Genomic DNA, 21,184 nt, shown 5'->3' with positions numbered 1-21,184 from the left:
AAAGTGTTTCAATTGTGGAGAAATATCTTTTAGCAAGTGCTGGGAACATTGACCGCATGGATTCTCTGTATCAAGTGAGCAGCATCAGAAATCTTCAGCAAAAGCCTCCTCAAGAGTCACCATTACAACAACCAGCTGCTTCTTTAACATGCATGTATATTTTTGAGATAGCTGCATTTCTAGATTGTCAGGTTATTGTTGGAAAATGGGGAATTCAGTTTTATTATAAATTCTTGATTGATGAAATTATGATGTTGCCTATCAACTGCTAGCAAATTAAGGAAATTGGCAGAACGCTAGCATCCCTGCATTTTGTCTAGACGCAAGTGTAAACAAATATATTTGCCTCTTAGCTTCTGTAGATCATTTGGCTAAATGATCACTCTGCACCATTTGTCTGTTATGAGCCACCGCTGTGTGGGCTAATCCATTTGGAACAGTACGTGACGGGATTGACCATTATGTGTATTGTGTGCTTGGACTGATTAAAGTTTACAGTGGAAAAATATCCGGAGTGGTCACTGACTCATACCACCTCATGAGACAGCTACAGCTTCATTAACTCCTTCATTAACTGAGCATATTGAGAACTCTGGAAGTCCTCACACCAACAGGGAGCATCACAGTAGCATCCATGCTGGACATACAGTTTACATTTTCACCCCAATTCCAGTCTCTAGAATCAGTGCTTATATTTGTTTATGGATCTTACTGAATGTGTGGCTCATATTCTGGTATTTAAGAGGATATCCTTGGATTAAGCTTCAATATCCTTTCAGTTTAAAATACTAGGAGAGGTTAGCAAATGACAGAAAACAGGAAGTAACTACTCAACTGTTTACCAAATTGCATAAAAAACACCTTGTACCTCTAAAAGTCTCTTCTGGTCAACGAGAATAGGTTACCACATAAAAAACCAAGTAGCCTGTGAATTCTTGTTTCACAATTACTGATCACTACTTTAGTAATTACTGTCTTACCTTTGCACAGAGTCAGACAAGCTGTTTTCTCTTTGTCTTTGTAATAAGAAAAGCTAACCAGCTGCCGACAGCAGGTGTATATTTAGCATGCAGACATGAAGCTGAATCACGTAACTCTCACAGAGAAAGTAAAAGTAGTAAGAATAACTCTGAACAGGTCAAACTATTCCTTTAATTTTTTTCAGTCTTTAACATCATTTTACATTTTTATTTATGTTGTAAGAAGCCTGCCACAGTCAGCATTTAATAACCAGTAAAAACTGTAAATTTTACTTTGACAAACACAAACCACAATGACGTGCTCGGCAAAAAACCCCGAACATGGCAGTGTGTTTTCTTGTTAAACGTCTCACTCTTGCAATTATTAGTCATCATACGTTGCCTGTGTTTTGCAAGGCAAGCTTTCATATTAAACTCAACACGTATAGTTTCTCTCTGTGAACATAAAGCAGAAGAGACAAACCCAGATTTCCACATGGGGACGTATCTGTCTGAGCCGTAATGAAATGAGTGGGGCCGGTTTTCCCAGCAGCACTTGAGCAAGAAGATCAACTTAGTGCCAAAATAAGCTAATGCATAAAGATGATGATACTGCTGAGACACTTTTGCTTAATTGGGCCTTGAGATGTCGTACACTTTCAAAACAAGAAGCCTTCAGGCACAATCCACTCGAAGCCCAAATCGTTTGATTATTTCAGTTTCTTTTTACTGGAATTTTTGAAAAGTATGTGAATTTAATTAAGCTAAAACAAAAAAAATACTTTGAATACTGTTCTAACCCATTTCTAAAAACGTTGTATACACGTGAATAGTGAGGACTTGATCAAATTAATCAGCATTATGTTTGTATCTCAACAGAATGGCAATAAAATACTGCTGGCAAATAATGTTTACCAGCAGTATCCATGTAAGCACTCATCAAACTTTTTAAAGAAATCCACGTAAAATGGATTTTGCAGTTATAAGGCACAATCACAAGTATAGGGGAAGCTCTCAGCATGACGAAATATGCAAAGATGTATGCTTAGACAGCGATTTGTTTGTTTTAATTAAACACACTTTTGACAATCTGAAATTGTCCACATCCGTGCTAGGAAGTTAGCCAAAAGTGATTACAAACAAACTTAATGCCAGTTTGACCTCTTAAGCCCCAACGCCCCCAGATACGGGGGCAAATTTTCCTTCCAAATTTTCTGTGTGATGACTTCAAAACAGAATATTAAAAGTGCATATGGATCTGCTCTAAACCAACTTATGCCACCTCTTTCAGTCATATTAATACGTTTTAGAGGAATAAATGTTCAAAATTTCCATAAATACATGGCTAGTCATCATTGCTAACACCTCCATTGGTATGAGTATCTAGTTTCTAGTTTCCAGTGTTGTTTGTTTGTCTTTTGGGGGGGGAGGGTCTCACTTTATCTTTTACAAATTGTCTTTTTTTAATGCTTATTTGGCCCTGAATAGTGTAATAAAAAAAACACACACAAAAAAGCCCGATGAAAGTGAAGTTCCACTCCTGTGACAATGCTGTAACATCTTCAACAAACGGGGGAAACAATGTCGTAATGAAGAAAGTTTCTTTCTGTAGGCAGTGAGTTCAGCTTTTTAGATTGTCAGTGCCTTTTGATTTAGAAATTGAGAGTCAATCACAGTCTGCATTGCAGCCTGAATGTGAGTAATGCAGCTTTCTGAGCACTGGGCAGACCCTAAATTGCCTCTCTCTCCCAAATACACACGCACTGAATTTCACATGGGAGCTCTAAGAACAAAGTGCTCTCAATAACACTGTGCTTCTCTTACACACACACACACACACACACACACACACACACACACACACACACACTTGCAGTTATATATGTGCTTCTGTCTTCATATTTCTTCCTTTATGTACCAAACACTAAAAAAAATGCTCATAAAAATGCTGTAAACATTGTCATAAAACCACCGCACGACATCTTATGAATGAAAAGTGACAACAATATATACACTCTTTACATATTTCAACCACATCTGTGCCCGCTACTAGGTGAAGTTCATCCTTTTTGTTTGGATATCAGCTCAGCAGAGTCCAAGAGAGTCCACGGTTTATGCTTTTCGGGATGCTCCATCAGCTCCTTTCCATAAACTCGTCAGCAGTCTCAGGTCAAAGAAGGGATATTTACTCCATGGCCAGAGCGACCCGGTCGGGCGTCATCGGCCCCGGCTTGACCGAGATCCACAAGTCTTCGGTATTGGCAGAATTTTTTTTCTTCTTTGTTTCTGACCTTGAAGATGACACGGCGTCGCCGCAGCAACAACAACAGCAGCTGTTGGCATGACGACAGCAACAGCAGTGACAGCACACCACCACCGTTGTGAGGAGAACAAGCAGGGGAAGCGTCAGGAGGACCACCAGGCAGACTGTGTTATAGGCCCCCTGGTTATGTTTTTCCGAAGCAAAGTGCCACAGTTGGTTGAAAAAATCCTGAATGCTGTCAGTTTTCCCATCCATGGCTTAGGATACCGGCGTGTAAGCCCTTTAAATGAGACTATCTCACTGTTGGAAAAGTTTTGCTAAATCCTTTAGAGAGTTGAAATAGTTGTGAGACAGCAAATGTGCATGTTAGGATGCTGGGATACTAAAATTATAAAAATATAATGTCCCTCTGAGCCCTTTGGGTGGTTGGATTAAGGTTAAAAAACTGCCCAAAATGAAATCGTTTCCCTGAGACTCTCGTCCATCCAACAAGGGCTGTGCTCTGTGGGTTAAATGGAAACACCAGAAGCAAACATCACTGATGCTTTCTGCTTTAAAGTGCTCCTTTGGAGAAGGCCAAAGCCCATTTAAACAAATCCACAAAACCAAGAGGTCACTTGGTTAGAGAAGGCTTTCAATATGAGGATTCTGATCTCGAGGAAAGCGGAAGTTTCTTTATCCAGGTCGACATTCCAGTAATTGTTTTCTCGAGTTTCCTCTTGTCCTCCTCCCCTTTAACTTTCAGTCTGACGAGCTGTAGAGAAGTGACTTAATGTGGATGTATCTGCAAAAAAAAAAAGAAAAAAGAAGGTTAACATGAAAAGAAAATTTGGGTCCAGGCAGACAACCGGTCTCCCTCACTCTTTCCCTGCCTCCCAATCTATCTTTCTGCCTCTGTCTTTAACATCTCTACTCCTGCACCCCACCCCCCATCTTGTCAATGTCAGCTTCGGATTTTTTTCAGCTTTCCCTTCATTAATATTGCAGAGGGGCATTCATGATTCAGGGCAGCTCTCTCTCTCTAAGAGTCCCACTGAGGAAGACAGCGGCGAACAGAGAGAGAGAGTAAGGAGTGGAAGAAATGGAGGGAGATTGTGTCTGAGGGAAGGCGAGACCGAGACAGAGGTAACCAATCTTCCTAAGAATCCCGCTGAGATGGAGAACGTGACAGTGTCAGAAAAAAAAAAAGAAGCGAAGTGGGAGAAAGGTAGGCCAGAGAAAGATCTGCTATAGGAGGCTCATGAATATACAGGTCTCATGGATCCCAAAGCAGGAGATGGATGGAATGTGGCCTAAGTATTCCTAAATGTCTGAATTTAACAATTTTATGCTGGCCTCAAATAAAACCACCGCCAAATAGGAATCCTTGATGTAAGGAACTTCAATTGTCAGTCCGACATGGAAATAAAAGTCATATTGTTCCTTACTCTGAGACTAAAAAGCTATTTGATTAAGCCTGAAGCCTTGAGGCAACATTTTTATTTAAATGCTGTTAAACATCTATAGTTTTTCAGACACCATTTGACTCAAGTACGCTCCTCAGAGTATCTGTAGCTTTCGGCTACAGGGCTTCTTTGTATTCTGTTCGCAGGAAGGAAAAAGATTTTCATCTCACATTCGGTTGCTTCGTATGCAGAGAAAGAGAGATGAAGATGCACCTGCAAGTGGAGAGCAAATAGGCACGGCTTCCACCGTGCGTTGTGCCTCATGTGTGAAATTAGTTTACCCACAGACAGCCCGCTAACTTCCCTCCTGTTCATTTGCTCAACAGGAAGCTAAGCACTTAAAGCTAAGTAGCACCTGAAATGTTTAAGTGAGAGATCAGAAAGAGCAATCCCATTTCAGAAAATAGAAGTGATCCAAACCACCGCATGAGAAACTGTGCTTCATTTCTTTTTGGGTTATTAGAGACTCTTCATGTTAGTTTGTGCAGTTTTGGTTTGTTCATAAAAAAAAAAATAGAAGCAAATGAGGTCACCGGCAAATTTAAGAAAAAACTAATCTAGATTTTGCTGAAGTGGGGAAATTTGGGTCTACTAATGAAGTAAAATGCACACAGTGCACAGACTGACAGTGAGTTTAAAGCCACTCAGTGCTCCTCTGATGAGAAGAAAAACAAGGGCAGCGTGCGTCGTTATCTCGTTCTGCTGCGATGGTTTAATAACTCCACCAAATATTCATCTCCATATAGCAGCAGCACATAAAAGCTGTGCACAGGATTGTGCCTTATTTCAAAAATGTGCACCACGTTTGGAACAAAGGCTGCCTGCAGGCGACATGGAAACCCGCGCATATTCCTGAGAGCGATGGCGTCGCTGCCACATCTTTCCTGATTATTGGCTGCAGGTACATGTTGTTGTGATGAGCTTGGCTGAGCTGCAGCACCTCAGTGCACGCTCTGATCATCCCGCCATTATGAAAACTCTGCCACCGCGGCGAGCCAGAGCCGCTGAGCAATAAGTTTGTCGGAGAGGGACAGAGATCGGGAGTGAAGCACGGAGGTGTGATCTAGCCGGTAGAAAAGAAGTGACTCACAATGAATCAGTAGGAAAGTCATTAAATAGAATGGACAAGTCACTGAGTGTCATGATAATTATAGCCTCTGGCCAGGAACAAAGAGCCCACTTTGAGATGCGTTTATACACGGGTGAACTATAGTTGAAACACTAGCAGAAGAAATACAATGCTTTATGATCTACGTGTCATTTCATCAACGTGCTAAGGGAATTAATCCAGAAAGAGAAGTAACAACAAACTGATTGCCACTGTTGTTTCGTACTCAGCAGGCCGTTTCTGTGCAGTACTGTGAGATGACCGGTACTTGTTCCTAACTTAATGGCTATTTTAAATAGATTGTAGCTTTATTTTTACTAAAAATAAATTAAAATGAGTCTCACTCATGTCAACATTCTTTCAGAGACTCTCACCGGCTGTTTCACTTTCTCATGACTTTGTCTTCTTTTTGAGGCATTCGTACACAGGAAAAGGCCCTTTCTGGGCCACACAAAGCCAGGAAGGGGCTGAGAAAAAATGTTATGATTGCACACAGTTAGCCCCTGCTGCTTTTTTAAGGAACACGCGTGACCTAAAAGACAAAGTTGCGACAGAAGGCATGGCAGGAATCTTTAATGACTTGCCCCGAGCACCGAGTCAGAGCAGTTCGCTCATCAGTCAGCATTAATTCACAGCGCTAGGGTGTGTTTGTTTTGACCTGAGTCAAGAACCAGTAAACAGCTAAACCTCTAGATTTTTTTTTTCTGCAGAAAACATGATCTGTGTTTGATCTCAAAGTGCAGCTGTTTTGCTGTCGTAGCAACAGGCCCGCTGATATGCTTGACAGTGAACAAAAGCAAGTGCACAAGCCCATTACATGTCAGATGTGTCAGCTCAGTCCTAACTGGAATGAAATGAGCAAAGTGGAGGTCACACTGCCAGTAAGAAAAGGGAGGGGGCAGCCAGATGAAGCTAATAAACATCATCAGCAAGTTAGTCAGCCCTTTAAAACTAAAGTGAGGGACAAAGTGAAAGTTCTTAGAAACAGACGTTTAAATGGGATGGTTTGTTTTAAGGAGACGAGAGTGTATTACAGACGCTTTTGGCTGAAATCTAATCTAACCCCAGCCAAAACCAAGCTTCTTTTTTTTTGGATGAAGAATGAAGATTGTCCCAAAAGCAGCAATTTTACCTGAGTTTAATCAAACAACAAGAAACATCAGCAAATACCAACTTAAGCCACAGCAGTATCAAAGTATTCAGTGGCAGTTAAGATCTCATTGAAAGCAGAACCTTACCCCGCAGGCACTTGTGAAGTAGCAGGTCAGGTCTCGCGTCTTGTCTAATCCAGTTAGCTGCTCAAACTTCTGTTGGTTCTGTTTTGGCATCTGGCTTCAGCTCTGGTCTGGTCCCCCTCACTCTGACATCGTCACTTTCTGTTCCTGTTTCCCTCGCTACCCTTGTTTCATCCTCCTCCTTTTCCTCCTCCTCCTCCTCCTCCTCTCTGTGTAAGTGTGTGTTTTGGTCACAACGTCACTGCACCCTGCCCACTTTGTATAAGAATGGGCCCTCTGTCTGCGCTTACATGTTTCCTACACACTGTGCTCAAGAGTTGTGGTTGCTTTACTTTACCCTCACTAAATGACGTCAGGCAGAAAGATGGAAAGTCAGATAAATGAAGTTAAAAAGTCTGATATGAAGTCACAGGAATGCCGTATTAAAAGCTGAATCCCTCCACAATAAGGCCTCCATGCATGCACTCATCTGAAAACCTTGCAACTACAGCGGAAGTTGCACGCAAGGTTGAAACATTTTGCATAATAGCACTAAATGACTGCTTGAACAAACACCGCTCCACCCATCTGTGGGCCCCAAAACAGGAATAAAAAGGGGGAACAAAAACTGCGCGAGCCTACGTTTGTGTGTGCTGTAAATACAGTGACAGAGCTATGAGCAAGACAAGAAAGATATGAAAGAAGGAGGTCATGTGAAGTGCACACACACACACACACACACACACAGAAACCCACTTTTTATGCCTGTGGCATTGTGGTCGATGCCCTTTCAGTTCAGTCAAGCAAAACACGATTTTTATTCAAGTAAGAATCAAGAAAAAAAAAAGGGTTCAGCTGACATTAAAGAAAACTCTGTTCACTATTCTCATCAGAGGGTTGTTTTACTTTGACATGCAAACTGTAGGTCCTGTGCATTCATATATTATATGATGTGTGCTTATATACATGCAAAAATATATAAGCACACATTATATAAGGAGAATTAGTTCAAAGAGTGTCTAATGTGTGCAGAGCCTGGTCATGAACAGAAAGGAAAGGAACTTAACTTTTACCACCCTCTTAAAAAGCAGTAGTTGTGGAAGAAATCAAAAAGTTAAATATATAGATAGCTAGATGCAAAAGATGTCTGTGTCCTTTATCTGAAACATGATGAGACCAGATGAGTCGCCGCTCTTTTATTCACTGCTCATGGTGTATGTAGATGGGACGATTTCATCTGATAATCTGCTTCTTTTTTTTTTAAATCATGCCTCCTGACAGGTTTCAGACTGCCTGAAGAAGGAAGTGGGCTCTTTTGTAGCTATGAGGCATGGTTACGTGAAAACCTATGAGACAAGCCTCACCGTGTCTGCAGGTTTGTCTGAGCCATTTCAGACAAATAGCAACCAGGCATTCACACACACACACACACACACACACACACACACACACACACACACACACACACACACACACACACACATACCAGCACAGAGGGTGCCGTCTGATTGCCAGGGCATGCAGTGCTGCACAGTGAGACTCTATCCCGGCTGCTGTTGAGGCAATACAGTGTCCAGTCACCTCAAGCAAGCGTTGATTAATGACCTGAGTGCAGCAGCACTTCTCTTGATGGAAATCCTTCTTTACAGTAGTTTGTATGAAAATGATTTCTCTGTGTATTCCATTTGCTGCTTTTGATTGCTGCTTCAAACACCTGCGCGCAGGAGCCGCCTTTTCTTTTGCTTAGATCTACTCTTTTGCACAGGCACACTTTTAAACCTGCAGGGTTGTATTAACCTAGATTTTATGTGTGCTGTTGGATCTGCTTCTCAACCTTGAGACGACACAAGAAACAATCTGAAAGGTGTCGGATGTAATAATTTGCCTTTTCAAATAATGGAAAAAACAGCAGGTTTCAGTATCAGAACAAATAAGAGGCAGATATTGTAGAAATATGTTGTCAGGGATATTTTTTATTTTATTTTATAAAGATATATATGATTTATATGCATTTCCTTGACAGACTGTGTTTTGTTCTTATAAACCTCAGTCTCTATTATCTCTTTCCTTCACTCCTTCATTCTGTGGACACCTTATGTTTAGCCTATACTGCAGTGACCCTCATATACGTCCCATTTCCTCTATGGAAATCTTACTCTCCATTTATACTACCTCGACCCTGTGCTATAAAGGGTGCAGCTCCCATCTGGTTTATAGAAACTGCTCGCAGCGGAGCTCACCTCAGAGAAAAAGGTTCCAACAATATATCCCTTTATCCTACTCAGGTCTGTAGCTGAACAAATTGCGGGAAAGACCACTGAGCTCATGTCGGATCACTGGTCATACAATCATGATGGCAAAAAAAGTGACTTTGACATTACCAGCAGCATTAAGTAAAGCCTCACAGAATCAGTGGACTGTGAAAAAAGGGCATTACGAATCACCATGACCTGCTGGTTCTGTCAGCATACACTGAAACATGAGTATGAACCCTATCCAGTGCACTGTGAGAGTTTCTGAATGGGAGTGCTAATGAAAACTGGCTAAAGGGTTGCTGTAAACGAATCTGACAAGTGTCCAGAAATAGCCTGCTAATAAATCCAGTGTCCCCGGAGGAAAACCTGAGCTATAATCCAGTCCTGTAAAATGTCTAAGGCCAACTCTGTGACAACGGGCAGAGAGCAAGACAGAGAAAGAAATGATTTTGTCTATATAAGGAATTGCCTCTTGCTCTCAGAGAAAGTCATCTTTCAATAGCAATCGGTTGGCATTATAAACTTTGGGCTTTTTTTTATGAGAGCACATAAATGCAAAAATCTAGCTATGATGTCAGTGTGCTATTTTAACATCTATTTATGTAATAATCTAAGCATAGTTCTCATGTGACACAAGCTCTACTTTGGGAATAAATATGTTAAACATGTCTTTCTTGGCTTGTGAAGAAGAAATGTCCTGCCTGTTCTGCTGCATAAATAAATACAGAGTAATGCTGTCAGCTTGCAGTGAAGGAAGTGTTTTTCCAAAGCACTTAATTATAATCAGTGGGGACTTTCTAAGTTCTTCTTTCTTGGCCCAGGATTTCCAAATACAGAAGAAACAGCGTGACACACTGTGGGAAAATAAAGTCACTCGTGTTAGACAACAGCTTACAAATACCTTAAGTGTAAATGACGAATACAAACCGCAGAAGAAGACAGTCGAAAGTCATTTGCAGATACATACCAGGCATTCTTTCCTATTTTTATGCAGAAATCTCTGGCACCCCTCATTTCTTTATGTTTTGCTTCCAAGGAGTCAGACATTTTTGTATTTTTTTTAAACTGGTCTGAAGTAATAGTTCTCCAGGCTTTCTGAAGGTCTTTCAAAGTTTTTTCTCTCAACGTTTGTGGCTTTCAGTCTCATTTTTAGTCCAGCCATCATACCTGAATCATAGGAATGTTTTTTGAAAAAAAATATCAGTCACTGTCAGTCATCGATTGGCCTCCCATAGACCAAACCCCAACATTACTGAAGCTATGTGCAATCATATAGACAGAAAATGGAACAAAGATTACTGAAGACCACTAAAGGAGTATAAGAAACCTTAAGAGAGCTCAAAGAGAGTTCAGTATAAGGGTGGTCATACTGAATACTGACTTTGATGTTTCTTAAAACTGCACGTTTTTTCTGTTTTCTAAGCAAAATCCTAAGAACTAAGGCCGCTCAAGACATTACTGCACTGTTTGCAGTGCCCATTTAAGGCGACATAACATTTACTGTCTTTATCTCTTCCAGACAGACTTAACTTCTTTTTGACAAATAGAAAAGCCTGACGGACAGTCTCGAGACAAAAACAAGCTGTGTGGCAACAATATGTGGTCATAAGATAACAAAGAAACATAAATACACTTCCTTTCTTTTTTTAAATGCATACGTGCGTTTGGTTTGTCGGGTTTGTCTGTTTGCTTCAAAGGAAAGAACCTGTGTAGTGTTTCACAACTGTTTAGTGTAAGTGAAAATGATAATAGAGTGCCTGAAGCACATGTTTAATTTCTAACATGTAGTCAAAGAAACATTTTGACACAGTAAAAAAAACCAATCAGAAAATGTTGAACCTGCACTTTTATTTAAATTATTATTTAAACTCAAAAGCACTTAACTGTTCAACCCCAGTTTATATCAGTGTGATGGTAATTGAATGTTTTTCTTGCATTAATCCCCCCCACTGGGTCAAATTTTCTCGTCTTGTTATCACCATTGTTCAACTATTCAGACTTAAATCCAAATCACTCAGAGGCCATTATGTAAGTAAGGCAAATATGCTGGTATGGTAAATATGACTTAACATCTTCTGTTGTTGTTGATGGCTAATCAGCTTGTGCTTGTGTTTACCCAGCGGGGTATAAAACAAGACGATTTAGCCTTGAGGCAGTCTATTGAAAGTTCTCAGTAAAGTCCTTAACTTGGGTGATGATCACTTTGATTGTGCTCGTGCTTCATTCTGAGTAACTGAAAGTTGGATGGTGATCATATTTTGTTTTAGGGAGATTTTATTTCCAAGCATTCCTGGCATCCCGTGTTTGTTCCTAAGTCTTTACTTTAAAAAAAATAAGTAAAACTGACAGCCTTACTGAAATGCCATTACAGCATAATTACCATTTGCTACACATAGTGAGAGGTGTAGCGATCTCACGCCCTCATCAATGCACAGACAAAAACACACGTTTTCCCACCAATTTCCGCAAGAATCACTAAAAAAAGAATCTCTATCCAAAGTCTACTCAGTGTAGAATTGCTTTCCCTCTAGGTGATGTGACGAAGTACAGAACATACTCTCTACTGCGCTTGTCCCTCGGGTCACTGTAGCCCTGAGAGACACTTTCACATGTCTCAGCTCTCATATCTGAATGGCTCCCGAGGACTTCTGTGTAGTTCAAATGATGAAGGGGGCATTAAGGATCCCCGCTGGCACACTACAAAATCAAAATCCATTTCCTACTTGGCCTTAAATCATGGTAAGAAAATGGCAAAGCATGCAGGAAAGAAAGGCAAGGGGGGGGGTAACTGACATACTCTGAGTACAAAAAGTAAACAAATACGAACAGTAGCAAAATATGGGTTAATCAAGTGTGGCTCCCCATGTGGGTAATGCGTTATTTTTGTGTATGTGCACACACATGTTAGCAATTTATTAGCTGGTGTATCCATATGCTGGTGACACTGCTGTTGTAGCTGGATAAGGTGGAGCTAATCCATCCAGTTGGTCATAAACTATCTGTAACGGGTCACCAGCATATATACGCTAAATAATGAGATACTCTGTGAGCATTTTTTCTTCACTTTTTATTTTTTAATAGATTTAATAGGAAATTAGCCTTGGAGGAAACGGCTTTTTATAAAGCAGGTCACAAGCCAAGTATTTTTTAGCAAAACGCCTTTGGTCTTCAGTTTAGGCTATAAATTTTAAATGTTACACCTTAATCTTGCAAAAACAAGCAACAGGAAATGGAAAGTCTCACTGTCCTCCATGTAATGTTTGGATACCCACACCCCCACATCCAATGTATCTTGTTTAGCTGATTTCAAGTCAACTATGACAGATTTCTTTACTATTTTTTCACATAAAACACAGTAATATAGAAAGTAACAGAACAGAAAACCCATCACAGAACTCTGGACACCTTGGAGTACTTAGTAATACACCCTCTGGCAAATATCACAGCTTGTAAAGGCTTTTTGTAGCATGTAAGAGTCTTTCACTTCTTGTTTGTTGGCTTTTTGACCATTTGTCCTTATAAAAGGCTCCGCCCAAGGTCTTTTAGCAGTGCATAAAAGACCTTGGGCAGTCTTTTATGCACTGCTATTCTAAGGTTGCTTCACAGACTTTTGATGATGTTTTGGTCTGAGCCACAGACTTTGAGACCCTGGCAAAACCTTCAGCTGTCATGGCTCAGCCTTGCATATGTTGAGCGTATTATCTGTGTCATACATATATATATATATATATATATATATATATATATATATATATATTTCTTTTCCTTGCTTTATTTAGTTCTTTGTATTTCTAATCTTGTTATCTTAATCTTCTGTTCTCAGTAGTTACTGTGGCTTTCAGGCTGTTTTTAGTGACTTCCCTTTTGTGTTTCATTCCAGTGTAAAATATGTGCCTCACCTTCAGTGTTCCTCTTTGTCAAGTTTATCTTGTTTTCCCATTTACTCGCCTTAATTCATGTTTTATTTTGTAAGTCCTTTTAGCTTTTGGATCTTGTCTAGTTTCACTTCCTATCCCTGCCTTCACTCATTCCTTGATTGTCTTCAGTTGTGTTTAGTTGTTTCCTCTTCCCTCATTACCTTTTGTATATATTGCCTCAGTCTCTCAGTCATCAAATCACTGGCTAAGCGCTTCAGAAGCCCCGGGATTTTCGGACTTGGATTTGTGCTTTGTGATTCTCTGGGCTAAGAGTATTAAAGCTTCCTTAAAGTCTCCTGAGTCCACGCAGAGGTTCATAATGCCAGCCAACCTGTTTTTCTTGGTAGACACCATTCACTTTTTATCTACAGCTTTTCCCCCCTTTTTTTCTCTGATAGATGCCGTAATACTTGTTATAGAACTTTCAGGGATTGGATTGAACCCATTATTTCCTCTCCAACTTCACTTGAGAATGGCTGCAGCACAAGCCCAAAGCATGATCGATCACCCGGGCTTGACAATTCATCTTCACTCATTCTCTTATTCACAGTAATGGGCTTTCAAACCTTACTGCAGCTATGTGAAAGTTGGGCTCTGATATGCAATCAGGACCACAAACTGGTATAATACTTATCTTGAGTATAGGGTATGTTTACTTTGGTGTTCTGCCTGGGTCAAAGTGAGCTCATTAAGACTGCATAAGAACTAAGCGGGAACAAAAAAGTCACACTGTAAATTAGTTCAGTGTCCTGCTTCTGAAACTCCAAAATGGTAGTTTAAAAAACAAAACGTAAAGCTTTAATATCAACAATATGAGTGACCATGCTTTACATGAATTTGCATGCAGCTATGTTTTCTCTGCAGATAAATACTACTCTACAAGCCTTTCCAAAAATTCAATCTGTCTGTGGGGGTATGATAAAGGCTTACACAAGCTCATCTGATATGGCTGTCAGGGGTACGCTGAAAAGGACTAGAGACCACTGATTTAAATTATATATCAAATACAACAACCTCATAGGAAAGGAGGGGAGGCAGGGGGAGGATGGTAACAGTCCTTAATGGAATGAATGAAATCAAAACTAGAACAAAGAAAGTGCGTGCTTTATCCTTAAAGAATCATTTGTTTAAAAAAAAAAAATCATTTTCTCTTGGTTTACTCTTTTCTTAAATCTTCTCCGGGAGCTCAGCTGTCAGTTCTAATGTTTTACCCGGAATAACCGCACCATAAGAATCACGTCAACTCATATCTACTTTTGCAGGTCAGCCATGTCCAGAGGGATGATGGTTAAAGCTTAGCTTAGCAGCTGCAGACAGTAAATGCTTTGGACTAAATTTTAAAGATGAAAAAGTGCCAGTCATATCTGGTCAATCACTACAGGAAAAAAAATAGTCTTATGAAAAAGTACTCAGGCGTCAAACCTTCAATTAATGCATTCATTAATTAGCTGCAAGTGTCCAAGTGTGCTGAAAGCCCTAATGAGGGTCAGACAGTCCTCTTGAATAATAGGAGCTTTTCCCATTTTCATTTTTTTATATTTTCCAATTTAAAAAAACTGGAGCATCACACACAAAAGCTAATGGAAAAACGTATGAGACTGTGACCAGCACAGCCAGATCTTACCTCACATTCAACTTGCTGAGGCTGCACAGACCAGTCTTCATGCCTTCCACTGCACTTGTGATGTATGTGAGGCCCTGCTCATGCTCCCCCATCCCAACTCATGGAGCGCCAATAAAAGCATGATGAAAATCAAGCTGTTCACCAGCCGCATGCCCAATTAAGCCCCAGTGTTTACAATGCTATCACAGAGAGAGTCTAACTGGGAGAGCTGGATTGCACCTCCTTCTTATTCAGATGCCTGCCAGGGCCTGTTAGCTGTATGAGTTCAGTGAGATGTAAAGAGACTCCAGGAGCGCACGGGAGACTCGGGATGCCTCACAACGCCGCTTTTCATCAGCTTCAAGCCATCTGCATTCAATCCTGTGGAGAGATGTGGAGACATTACTGGATGGATGGGACGAGGATAAGATGAGTGAGGGCAGAAAATGCATGAGGAGGGAGGAAGAAGATGATGGCTCACACGAAGAAATGCATGTCTGCCGTTCCTTTCACCAAACACTGAAGTCATGTAGCAGCATTTTTTGTTTTTTATGAAATTTGTGGCTTGTTGTTTAAACTTAACCTTTTCAGTAAAAGGAAAACTCAAACTTCTATGTCTCAAAGGGAATTTTCTACGTAGTAACTGATTGTATCTTTTCATTATTATTTCTTTTTTCAGACAGCAATATCATATGATATATCTTTGGTTCTGAATTGCCTGATTAGAGCTTAATTAGTTTTCCATGTGAAAACATTGCTTTGTAAACTCACAAAGTCTTCACAAGACTTTACAACAAAGCCCTCTGGCACTTTTGTAGAGGGGACTCTGTCGATTTTTCATAAGCTGGACTTAGCAGGAATGCACACAAACATCCACAAAGCAGAGAACGAAGACACTGGGATTTAGCTGAGTTAGTGAGCTGACATACTGGAGTCAACAAATCATCTTATGGCTGGAACTATGTCGGGGCAAAGACATCCTAGTGTAGCAGTTTGAGCCTGCTGGGCTTTAAAGAGGCTTCATCAGTTGTGCTCTTTAACTAACAACCACTATATGTCCAGTGTAATGGCTAGTGAACGCATAATTTAATTAAAAAGCACAGTGTTGCTGCTCCACATAAGAGTAGGATGTTTACCTGACTTCATTAATGTTTAAATTCTGTGTTTAGTTTTGAATAATCTCCAGGTTGGTGCACTGTAGCCCCTCTGTCTGTATGATTAGTAATTCTTTTTATCTGGACTGGCACATGACTGAACCGAAGTTTAGTCACAACCTCATTTCTAACAAAACTGTTACAACTTCCTCTGAGTTTATCCCTTATTTTCACACAATGAGCCCTAAGAAGTCATGCTGTTCCACCTGGGAGTTCTAGATAATAAACATGCTGCTATTTCTGTTTAGATATATAAATGTAATAAAGTTATTTTAAACACCAGTGGCCCTGGGGTGGAAATAAATGATTTAAAATAATTGGGTTTGCAAAATAATGTAACAATACTTGCAATGCACAAATGCCGATGGCATTTTAGTTCTAAACTGAGTTGTAGTAGCTTTTTTTTCATCGCACTTTGCATACAGAAAGCCTCATATTTTTTCCCCACTGTTGTTGTCACAGTGCAGTAGAGCGTCTTATTCCACACATTTGTGCTTTTTTGGTATTTGATTTAATGTAAAAACAAACTTTCTCAATGCTTTTTCACGTGAGCATTTACAGTTAACAAAGCAAACAAACAAACAAAAGAAAATATTTTGATTAGTCATGACTAATGCTTAGTTATGATTAGTTATGATCACAGATAGTATAAAATGTGGACGTGGTTTCTGACGAAGTGCCTCAAACCTGCATTCTACTCAAGGCCACCAGATGGCGATAGCGGTAGTTACAATGAAACTTCCAGGATTATAGAACTCTGTGGGAAAACATCCCTCTGACTTGACATCTATAAACACTTTTCTCATAATTTTATGTTCTCAGTTACTAATTTCGGGGTCACGTTGTATAAAAAATCAAGTTTGTTTTGTAAATCTTGGTCATACCATGTTTCAAAATGAAGGATTATCCGTGGTAGGAAACATCTGGCTCATTGGCTAATGACCTGTCAGTCAGCTCGTTAGGCAATGATTATGTGCTTTTGCAGTCAGACCTGCCCCCCTTTATCATACCCAGGTTTTTGCAGCCAAAATGTTGACAGCAGGCTTCAAAATGGGACTTCATAAGCCAGTGGGCGACGTCATAGTAGATACATTATCCACTGTATCTAAGGAAACTGTCTAAAATTAAGATTAATATTATATTTTTTATGACAAGATGCACAGTATCCATATGAAATACAGAGTACAAAATCATAACACAAAGATGGCAGTATGCAAATGAAGCAGATTAAAACAGAGCTATTTTTTAAGTGCAAGAGTTACAGTGACAACAGACATTAAACATGAATGGTTTTTAAAGCCTTTTCAAATTTAAAAAAAAAGAGTTCCGTTTCCTTCATGAAAATAGGGAAGTGTGAGTCTATAGCTAAGATTAGCACAGACATGCACAGTAAGCATTTGAGGAAGATTGAGATGTGCAGCGCATGGGATAATCATAATCTACTGTCTTCTTACAAGTGCCATCAGACATGTTCCTTCATTTATTTCCCTTTATACAGAAAAGGAAATGTTTGTGTTTGTGTTTGTGTGTGTGTGTGTGTGTGTTACAGTGTAAAACCACTCTTTGACTTAGCTCAATTAGTGGAACCTAGTGGAAAGTATTAGCTGTAGCTAAGTTGCTACCAAAGCAGTAGGGTTTCATTAACCTTTTATCATAGTATCATACAGGATCACTGGACTTTTCGTAATTTGTCATTTTGGCTGTTAAATTACAAAATAATTCTCATCTTTCAGGAACGATTTGGATTTTTTTTCCTAGTCTAAAATGGTTAAAGAGTTATAGTAATGTGAAGCTCACATGGTAAAATGTAGGCAGAGCTGATTTTTCTGTGTTCAGATGGTACTGCTTTGTAAATACTTTGTGTTACTGTGATAAACTGAATATCCCCCATAAAGTATGTCTTCTCTTCTTTTAGAAACCATTGAGTTTTGTCTCTAGCAGAAACAGTAACGCAGCTACGGTCAGTAAAATAGTGCTTGTAAAATGGTCCTGCCACCAGAAAGGGTTAAATTGGCTTTACTGGCTAATTAAGCCAAAATAGTTATTGTGAATATATTTCACTGGAGGGAAATGAGTAGTACTGAACCTGATACTTGGGTTTTAGTCAGTACAGTAATGCATTGCAGTACAATACAAAAAGCCTTTTTATAATGGCTCTGCCTGAAGGTGCCATTTTGGCTGCTGCTATGTTGCGTTTTGTGGGCAGACGTAATAATATCAGCTAATTTAGAAGGTTAGCAAGCTACATCCATAAATTGTATGGGTGCAAAGGCACATATCTCATAATTACTGCAGTAACAGCATAAATCACTAACATTTCATTCAGGCCACACAAAAAGCAATTTTATTGGTTAAATAATTCAATTAAAATGCTCCAAAAACCATCAAGACCGCAAACATGGTCAAGAGGTCCTGTTCAGGGACTCCAATTAGCGATGGTGAGGAAAGAGCGGTGAGCTGTAGTGGCCTGTTTCAGCAATTCTGTCCATCACAGCAGCCATGCACCCTACTTTAAGCCTCACCAGTACTCTGTCCAAATAAATTAGCTATTTAAAAATAAAATGTACCAACTGTACAGTTTCGGTGAAAGGGGATACTTTCCAGAAAACAAAACTATTCACGAACCATGTTGTAAATGTTTCTTTCAGCTAATAAGTTGGTCTCTTTAGTGTGTATGTGTATGGAAACGGGATTGCTTGTGGACTCCTCCAATTGTTGTGTAGGTCCTCAACAAAGACACCTGTGTTGTTTCTTGCTGCTCTCCTTTACTGCAAGACTAAAACAAAACAATAGTAAGTAAACTCTCTCTTTTACTTTCAGACTGAGTGTATGCTATCTTCATATACAGTACGCATTGTTATTGTATGTTTGCATGGTTCATTAAGACTTGTGAGTGTTTTGTATCTATGTTTATTTGTATGTGTCTAATTTCTATGCTCAGTTTTGGATTGTTTAGGGTTTTTGTTGTTGTTTTGGTACATATGTTTTGAGTATACAGACCAAACCAATATTTGCTCCATTTGTGGATAATGGCTCTCATTGTTGTTCACTGAAGTCCCGAATCCTTAAAAATGCTTTTACAACCTTTTTCCAGACTTATAGATGCCAATGAATTTGTTTCTCTGCTGGATTCTTTTGAGACATTTTAGCCTACCTCTCTTTGCCAGACAAGTTCGACATAAATCATTTCTTGGTTCAATAGGTTTAGTAGAACTCAGGCCTGGGGGTGAACTGAACTCAGCTTTCCAAAACTAAAACTGGTTAATCATTTGTTTTCAATCATTCATCAAACAAATCAGTTTGTTTGATAAACTGGAACATTTAAATGCAAATATAAAAAAAAAATTGCAAATGCTTTTTTACAACACTGTGGCTTTGTGAAAAGGACCTTGTGTTAAGAAATCAGATGAAAACATCATTCTCAATAAAAGCTTAGACATAAAGAAGACTCTTGAAGTGTTGGCTCAAATCAGGATTTTTTGTGTGACTCCCAAATCTGTGTCCATAAACCAGTGTAGCATGTGATGCTTACTAATTCTGCACCAGTCCAACATAATAACTGCATCCCCCAGCTTAATCTTGCAAACTGAATGAGTAAGCTAATATACACTAAGTTGCCTCATATCTCCACTACAATGCTTTCTGTTAAAGCAAGATCAAGATTAGACACACTTCTCCTAATTGGTTCTGACATCAGAACAGATCTAATCTAGCCTGGAAATTTTATTTCATCATTTTTGCAGCCTCGGCAGGTTCAGCTCAAAGTGTCATGTGCGCTGTTGTTTGACAATGTCAAATATCGCATTATAAATATATACAAAGTGCAGATATATACTATACTTTTGTGAGATATAGCCTTTGCTGCCTTGGTAACGCACTCTCATAGTTTGAAATATTATAATAAACAACAAAAGAGTTGAAAGAAGAAAGAAAATGTCCCCACCTGCTGGTCCAAACGATGCTGTTTGTAAACTGGTCCGCCATTTTTCAAATGTATTTGCCATGAAAAAGATCCAAAGTTAATCCTCTGTAATTCCTAAATAATGTGGATTATAATTTGTATACAACTATCTTTGAATGCCTGGATTTGAATGTTTTTATTTCATAACTCATTTGAATACCTTAAACAAAAAGGGCCAGTGTCCAATTATATGGGCTGAGCTGTACAAGCCATATTTTGCAGTTGCCATGCAGTAGCTGAGATCTTAGTTTTGGTTTAGTGGAAGTTGGCAGGTGTTTGTGAGTGGCTACAAGCATGAAGTAGCCTGTGTGACTCTGGCTGCAGAACAGCATTTTAGCCAGCAGCGAGAGGGTGACATGCTGCTTGGATATAAGGGGATCCCACTGAGAAAAACGATGCAGAGCAGGGAGCAGGGCACACTGGCTTAATCCTCAATCAGTGTGGAAGAGCTGAGCAAAGCAATAGGCACATGTGAGGGGAGGAACTAAACCTGAGGCACAGGAAACAAGAGGTTACTGGGAATTCAAAAACAAGAGTCACCCATGAGATTTAGATTTGGGTTGCCCACAGGCTACACTACCATGCTGGTGATGATTTAATGGAAAATGAGTTTAAATACTGCTGGAGGTGAAGACTGGATGAATCAAATGTCCAAGTCCACTGACCGAAGAGTTGGAGGAACCAATTAAAAAAGTGTCTGATCTTACCAAGAAATAACTTCATGCCATGGACGTACCTGGTGAGCTGATTGGATGACAGGCAGTTATTTTACACTTGTTGCTCTCTAATCTCGAGCCTAACCTGCTCCAGTCCAGGGTTAGGTCTCAACATAAGTTGCCATGGCAATCTAACCTTGTAACTGAACCCCTTTCATAAATAAAAAGACACAGTTAACCTTGAATGTACCAGGAAATTAGCCCCAATCCCACTTTGAAATGAGAGCCTCTAGCTTGAGCTCTGTTATTAGTTAAAGGATACGTTTGGCACAGTGTCTCCTTGTTGCTTTCTGAATGTTGTGTCGATTATGAAGAAAATGTCACCTGATTACACATATCAGTTCCACATGACCGGAGAACCCTGTCGAATTGCGAGGATTACTTTAATGATCCAGTTGTGCATGTGACATGTTTTGTTTTGGTAAAGACTGAACAGATTAGCTTGTCTCACTGACCTTTATTCCACTGGTAAAGTCTGTGTTGCTCATTTATTTGTGCTTGACTCTAATATATTCACAAACTTCGCACAAGCTCATTACTTACCAAAGTTGTTTTTTGCTGACCAAACACTTGAATGGATTATTATTGG

General features: G+C 39.6%; 1 protein-coding gene across 1 annotated transcript; it reads right to left on the bottom strand.

The window, feature by feature from the left end:
- On the bottom strand, window positions 1-7,188 carry LOC120727485 (uncharacterized protein KIAA0040). The gene is made up of 2 exons (XM_040021768.1): window positions 7,014-7,188; window positions 1-4,006 (listed from the first exon to the last, which is right to left on the bottom strand). Exon 2 carries the CDS (start codon window positions 3,475-3,477, stop codon window positions 3,145-3,147), a length of 333 nt encoding a protein of 110 aa, XP_039877702.1. The 5' UTR covers window positions 3,478-4,006; window positions 7,014-7,188; the 3' UTR covers window positions 1-3,144.
- Window positions 7,189-21,184: the final 13,996 nt, after the last annotated feature.

Source organism: Simochromis diagramma, unplaced genomic scaffold, assembly GCF_900408965.1.
Source record: "Simochromis diagramma unplaced genomic scaffold, fSimDia1.1 OVJJ01000205.1, whole genome shotgun sequence".
NCBI classification, from domain to species: domain Eukaryota; kingdom Metazoa; phylum Chordata; class Actinopteri; order Cichliformes; family Cichlidae; genus Simochromis; species Simochromis diagramma.
This window is presented reverse-complemented; position numbering and strand designations above follow the sequence as displayed.

Coding starts and splice junctions, on each gene's coding strand:
- LOC120727485 (XM_040021768.1), bottom strand. CDS start 3,477: ATGGATGGGAAAACTGACAGCATTCAGGATTTTTTCAACCAACTGTGG.